This window comes from Berghia stephanieae, chromosome 15 (assembly GCF_034508935.2).
Source record: "Berghia stephanieae isolate SIO BIC M18660-M18661 chromosome 15, UCSD_Bste_1.3, whole genome shotgun sequence".
Classification (NCBI taxonomy): Eukaryota; Metazoa; Mollusca; class Gastropoda; order Nudibranchia; family Aeolidiidae; genus Berghia; species Berghia stephanieae.
Window position 1 is genome coordinate 8,529,153 of NC_088374.1, and position 7,500 is coordinate 8,536,652.

General features: G+C 41.3%; 1 protein-coding gene across 3 annotated transcripts in view; it reads right to left on the reverse strand.

Moving 5' to 3' along the window:
- Positions 1–7,500, reverse strand: part of LOC144960651 (alpha-1,3-mannosyl-glycoprotein 2-beta-N-acetylglucosaminyltransferase-like) — a 77,427-nt gene that overhangs the window by 21,324 nt on the left and 48,603 nt on the right. For all 3 annotated transcript variants that reach the window (XM_078893923.1, XM_078893921.1, XM_078893922.1), the window contains exons 2-3: positions 2,896–3,283; positions 768–894 (exon numbers count right to left, since the gene is read on the reverse strand). In XM_078893923.1, the coding sequence (XP_078750049.1) occupies positions 768–894; positions 2,896–3,003 (235 nt within the window). In that variant the 5' untranslated portion in view covers positions 3,004–3,283. The remainder of the gene's footprint in view (positions 1–767; positions 895–2,895; positions 3,284–7,500) is intronic.

Genomic DNA, 7,500 nt, shown 5'->3' on the forward strand with positions numbered 1-7,500 from the left:
GATCATGTTTTGACTTTTACACATTCTGATCTTAAGACATGAAAAGTTCTAGCCAGCATGAAGAATACAATGTACCGATATTCTTTGTTTAAAACCACGATGGCCGTCGTTGCTGGGCGACATGACATCAGACTATTGAATCCAATTAGGGTAATGCATAAGTTGGTCACCGATTCTTTCCCTTAGTTGTGTCCAACACAGTGAATACTGCTATAAGGAAAACTTAGACATAAACCACATTTCTATAGTCTATTGCAGCTATGTGGTCTAGTGGTATGACACTCGCTTTCAGATCGGAAGGTCCTGGGTTCGAGCCTCGCTTGCTCGGTGCATAGTTGAGTCCTTGGAAAAGACTCTTTACTCACATTCTCTCACCGTACTCAGGTGTAAAAAGAGTACCTGACTGTTAACAGCGTTGTCTCTGTCCCAAAAAATTGTAATATGGCCCAACAGGCATGTTGTCTCATCCTACGTGCTAAGTGTTGCTGTTGGATGGACCCAGAGATTACCCCGGATTCTATAGTGTGATACGGACAATACCAATCGCTTGCTATCCTTTGAATAGGATGTTAGTCTTTCGTAAAGTACTTTCCACCAGATCTACAAGAACCAGCTACCCAATCACTGCTGGGTGGAGAGGTCAGAAAAAAAAAAAATAATAATCTCGGCTGCACCCAGAATCGATCTTGGTCTCTTAGCATGTAAAGCAAGTGATCTACACTCTACCAACTGAGCTATCATCGGCACCCCCCAATATTCCAACATACCTTCTTGTTTTTTCTTGACAGACTTCACATCCTCCAACAACTTCTCATTCTCCGTTTTTTGCCTTGTCAACTCCTTCTCCAGAGTGTGTAGTTTCTTGACCAGTGCCTCGTTGTTGTCTTCGTTGGACTGTTTATATTCAGAAGATATAACAAGATTAAATTATTGTCATCAACATCCGTCTTTACAGCTATCGTCATCATTATCATCAAATTCATTGTCATTATCATTATTATCAGTCATCATCATCATTATCATTGACATCATCATCAACATAACCATCATCATCATCATCATCATCATCATCATCATCATCATCATCATCATCATCATCATCATCATCATTATTGCCTCATTGTTGTCTTCGTTGGACTGTTTATATTCAGAAGATAACAAGATTAAATTATTGTCATCTACATCCGTCTTTACAGCTATCGTCATTATTATCATCAAATTCATTGTCATTATCATCATCATCATTATTATTATTATTATCATTCATCATTATCATTGACATCATCATCAACATAACCACCATCATCACGATCTCTTCAAAGCATGGTTTCTGATTAAGATAAGATTGTATATGAAATAAAACACAAATGGCTAACAATGGTTGTCTGAGATCAAAAACACTTGCTAAAAATAAATAAGCAAACTCTAAAGAGCAAGCAAATCAACTGAGCTAAACAGGGATTACTGAGTGATTGTTTGTTTTGTTTGTTTTTAAGGGTTTTACGGCGCTTGCAACATATTAAGGTCATATCAGCGCCAGTAAAAAGGAAGAAAATGGGATAGTAAAAAGTTCTAAAATTACAATTAAAGCACAAAAGAAAAGGTGAGACAAAGGGGAATTGGTTAAAATAGGGAGCAGATGTAGATTCCAAGAGCACACCGTCAAAGTACTTAGTTTGAGATCACCTAAAAGTTTCATCCAGACACAAGCACAGGTCCCAATGAAGAGGAATACAGTCAAATGTTTACAAATTATATAATGTAATATGTAAACTAAACATAATACAATGCATAACAGAGAGATGATTTAGAAGGAAAAAAATATCTCCCATAACTATAACTATACATTCGACTGTTTCCCTCCAAGCCAAGGAACTCCGGCAAGGATCAGGACGAAACTAAGTAATCTCATTCCAAGACAACGACAGGAAACAATTGGAAAACGGGTATGGGGGGATAGAAGACACAGCATGTACCTCCCTGCCCACTATGGGAGGTCAGGATCCCCACCCAGACTGAGTGATTACAACATCTGCAAATTCATTCCTTTATTTAATCAGTGATTCACACAACAATCCAAAGGACCAAGGCATATCTCAGCATTTGAGGTTGTGCGGCTATGTAGTAAGACACTCGCATTTGGGTCGGAGTGTCCTGGGTTCAAGCCTCGCTCTGCGTATAGTTGAGTCCTTGGAAAAGGCTCTTTACTCACATTTTCTCATCGTACTCAAGTGTAAAATGAGTACCGGACTGTTAACAGTGTTGTCTCTGTCGGAAAAAATTTTAATATCGCCGCCTAACAGGCGTCATGTCTCTTCTACATGTTACATTTTGCTATTGGTCAGGGACTCTTGTAAAGCGCTTTGAGCACGTTTAGTGGATATTGCGCTATATAAAAGCTCAATTATTTTTTTTCATAAGCATCCCGACATAATGCTGTTTCTAAGACAATTGATCAAAATATAATATACTTTGACTCGTAATTGTGTTTCCTAAATTACACATTATAATTTTACTTTTTTTTAAAGAGATTTTATATAGCACAATATCCACTAAATGTACTCAAAGCGCTTTACAAGGGGTCCCTGGCGAACAGCAACATTTAACATATAGGACGGGACATGACGTCTGTTAGGCGATGTTACAATTTTTTTCGGAGAGACAATGCTGTTAACAGCCATTTACGAATTAACACCCGTGTACAGTGAGAGAATGTGAGTAAAGAGCCTTTTCCAAGGACTCAACTATGCGCCGAGCGAGCGAGGCTCCAACCCAGGACGTTCCAATCCAAAAGCGAGTGTCATACCACTAGACCACACAGCCGCATGATTAAAAGGCAGTATCAGTGACTCATCTTATTCGTGTTCAAGAAAACCAATCCTCACAATGACTTACCAAACCGCCGCCGTCGGCGTGATTGACGAGGACAAAATAAGTAATGAGATTCCATAGGACGATGAGTAGGCCTATAAAGAGGAATATGTGGAACCTTTTGAATCGCATAGTAGCTGAGATCAGTCGTCTCACCGCTGACGGATGCTGATTGTGTTGTCGATGGCTGTTACTGCTAGTCTTCTTCTTGTTGTTGTTGTCGTTGTCGTTTGAATGAAGATAGGAATACTCCTTCCGCTTCTGCTGGTGGTTAATAAAGCTGTTGTAAAAGTCACCATTCCTGCTGCTGTTGGATTCAATATCGTTGCTTTTGGAGACAGCGGCAGGGATGAAGGAGCTGGTTGTCAGATCAAAACCGCTCGGTTCATCTTTCTCTCTCGACGGGTCCGACCTGAAAAGAAAATGAAGAAATTGAGTGAAAAATCGAAACAGAATATAAATAGTCATCTCCTTCCTCCCATTTCCCTCCTCCAACCCTCCTCTCCTTCCTCCCATTTCCCCCCTCCAACCCTCCTCTCCTTCTTCCCATTTCCCTCCTCCAACCCTCCTCTCCTTCCTCCCATTTCCCTCCTCCAACCCTCCTCTCCTTCCTCCCATTTCCCTCCTCCAAACCTCCTCTCCTTCCTCCCATTTCCCTCCCCCAAACTTCTTCCTCCCATTTCCCTCCCCCAAACTTCTTCCTCCCATTTTGACAAATAATTACAACTGTGTATTAGCTTAAACAAAACCTTTCCACAAGTAACTCAAGGCATACATACAAATGGGTATGTCCACCATACACCTACACATTCATCAGAATATTGTCTTGGTGAAATTATCAGAGTCATTGTACCTCCTCTGCCAGGGAATGAATGGTCAAACATTTTTTTAAAACACGGAAATCCGGGAGTTTGTTTTTTGTTTTTAAGGTTTTTACGGCACTTGCAACACATCTAAGTTATATCAGCGCCAGTAAAAAGGAAGAAAATGGGATAGTAAAAAGTTCTAGAATTAAAATTAAAGAACCCAAAATCCAACAAAGAGGAATACACTAAAAAAATGCTTATATTATACATTCAAAATAACAAATATAATAATACATAACAAAGAGATGATTTACAAGGAAAAAATATAATCTCCCTAAACAATAACTATGCATTTGACTGTTTACCCCCCAGCCAGGACTCTGGCCAGGGCCAGGACAAAACCAAATAATCTCATTCCAAGAAAGCATGTTGGAAAATAGATATAGGGGGATAGAGGTCACAGTAAGTATCGGAAGTCAGGAACCCCACCCAGAGAGAGAGAGAGAGAGAGAGAGAGAGAGAGAGAGAGAGAGAGAGAGAGAGAGAGAGAGAATATATGTGTGTGTATGTAAGTATGTGATTGTGTGTGTATGATAGAGAGAAAGTGGGTGGGTGTGTATGTGAGTGTGGGTGGGTGGGTGAGAGAGAGGGAGAGAGAGAGAGAGAGAGAGAGAGAGAGAGAGAGAGAGAGTATATATGTGTGTGTATGTATGTGATTGTGTGTGTGTGTGTGTGATAGAGAGAGAAAGTAGGTGGTGTGTATGCGAGTGTGGGTGGGTGGGTGAGAGAGAGAGAGAGAGAGAGAGAGAGAGAGAGAGAGACAGAGAGAGAGAGAGAGAGAGAGAGAGAGAGAGACGGGTGGGGGGGGGGTGTACATATAGAAACCCTACATCAACAGGTCGCTAACAAAATTCCAATTTCAACAACTGTCTCCAGTAAAGCCCATACAGGGGCCAACAAAATCCAAACCAGCAGGAACCACATTTTTAATACAATATGCCAGGTTGATTCTTGCCATTAAAACTAAAATGTGACTCCTCGTTCCAAAACGGTATTATGTCGGGATGGACCAGATGCTAAAAAGTCAAATTAACGTTAAACTGGTCAAAAATATGAAACGTTGGTCTTTAGCACAGTAAAATATGATATTCCTTCTCCTCTATAAAGCAAATAAACTCAACTTAAGCATGATATTTCTGGCTACAAATTCCATTTTCAGCATTTTAATCATCCCGACTTAATACCGTTTTGAGACGATGGGTCACGGTAAATAGGAAATCAAAAATGTCCAATCCAGCCAAGAATGAAGACGGGATGGACCATATTTGCATTCTAACATAAACCTCACCAGTTACAGCGATAGAATCTTTTTTTTTTTTTTTTGGCAACCAAATACAATGGAATCAACATAAAGTCAATTTATTCTGCTTAACGTGAACAGATCTTGTTGGTCTAACATTTCCTTGACAGACACAGACACAGACACAGACACAGCGTAGCCATCGTTAACTTCGAGCCTGACACAAGAACCCACAAGGACTTATAGTTTGACGTCATTTTTTGAGGTTTTTGCACCGCCTAGTGAGTTGTCATTAGTAGTGCTCAAGGAAACAAGTGATTCCATTGGTTGACCTATTGAATACAACTCATGATTTGTTTTCTTTTGTGGTCAAAGACCTGTCTTTTGACGTCATTTTTTTGGTCAGCGTCAGGCTTAAGTTAACGATAGCTACGATCAGAGTGAGTTCCATTGATCATGTCTAAGTCAACCTTGTTTAAAGTCAACCAAACTTTGTTTTGTTTTTAAGGGTTTTACGGCGCTTGCAACACGTTTAGGTTATATCAGCGCCAGTAAAAAGGAAGAAAATGGGATAATAAAAAGTTCTAGAATTACAATTAAAGCACCCAAGAGAAAGAAAGACAAAGGGGAACTGGGAACAAATAGGGATCAGATGTAGATTCCAAGAGCACACCACCAATGTACATAGTTTGAGATCACCTATAAGTCTCATCCGGACACAAGCACAAAATCCAACAAAGAGGACTACACTCAAATGCTTACATTATACATTAAAAATAACAAATATAATAATACATATCAGAACGATGATTTACAAGGAAAAAGTATCATCTCGCAAAACAATAACTATACATTGACTGTTCCCCCCCCCCCCCCCCCCCCCCCCCCAGGCAGGGTATCTGGCCAGGGCCAGGACAAAACCAAGTAATCTCATTCCAAGACAAAGACAGAAAGCTAGTTGGAAAACAGACATAGGGGAAAAGAAGACACCGTATGTACCTCCCTGTCCACTATAGGGAATAAGATTAGCGGAAGAGTAGCGTCCCTTGATTGACCTTACAGAGAGAACGTCAATTTGGTTTTGCGCATGCGTCTCTGTCGTCCTCGCTTTCGGTGAAGTGTCTCAAGCCGCTTTCACCGGAAGCGAGGACGAGAGATGCATGCGCACAACCAACATGACGTTCTCTCTCTAATAACATTTCCTCCGGTGACGTCCAATCAAGGGATGCTACTCTTCCGCTAATCTCATTCCCTATGGGAGGTCAGGAACCCGACCCAGAACCTTGTTTGAAGTAGTGCCGCGCTGAAGACCGGTCTGGACCGGCGGTCCCACGGTCTTTTAGCTGTGAACCGGAGACCGGTCCCATATGGGAAGACCGGCGACGGTCCTCACTTCTATAGCCTACTACTTCCCCAGCGATTCGTTGCCTCGGTAGCCTATCTTCCACCAATCACCACCCATCCCACTTAATTAATCGCACCCACCCCCCTTTGCCATACACTAAACGACACAGACGACCATAGAGGCAGATGACCACCTCCCTCCACTCCGCAAACCGCCCTTTCGGGTGTGAGATGGGGGGAACAGGAGGCGCACGCCTTGGACGATTCCATTATACGGGGTAAATTTCAAAATTTACTACACCATAATGATCGCAATGACAATGATCTATGGTGAAGGCATGACCCCTCTTCTCTAATGGGTTATTGTTTGAAATGTATGAAACTACTAAAGATGTGTGTGTTTGTGTGTGTGTGTGTGTGTGTGTGTGTGTCGAATCTAGCAAGTAGCAAATCCGATTTTTTGTTTTCTTTTGTCCATCTCTTGTCACCACTCCTTTCTATCGCAGTGTTGTCATTTAAAATAATACAATAATATTAAAATTTCGTTTGGTGTTTTTACTAATCAAATAATATGAGTTTCATTAGTTTCTTCCTTCCAAAAAACCCAGTTATAACGTCTGAATTTAAAAAAAGTCCAATAGAATATTGGGGACCCCGATAGCTCAGTTGATAGAGCACTCTCTTTATACGCAAAGGGCCAGAGATCGATCCCGGGTGCAGTCGAGTTTTTTCTGAATCCCTGTCTACTCAGCAATGAATGGGTAGCTGAGTTTGTTAGATCTGGCGAAAAGTCACCATCGACCCCTCTTATTACCTCATCCACCCCCTCTTATTATAACTTCACGTCTCTCTCTTACTCTTCAATGCTCGCTGCCCTCTAATGTGTGTGTGTGTGTGGGGGGGGGGGGGGGTGTAGGAGTTGCGTGTGTGTATCAACGCCACGAACAACTCGATCAACGCCTTGGGCGATGCCATTATCTCCGTTAATGGGGATAAATTTCAAATTTTATTAAATTATCGAAGTAACAATGAAGTACGGTGAGCAAATAAAGAAGGCATCACCCCTCTTCTCTAATTAGGTTACAATTTGAAATGAGTGTGACTACTCCGTGTGTTTTACTCCTGTAGACCACGGTTTTCATCGTGTAGCGGTCTTTAACGGTTCAAGAATGAACGATC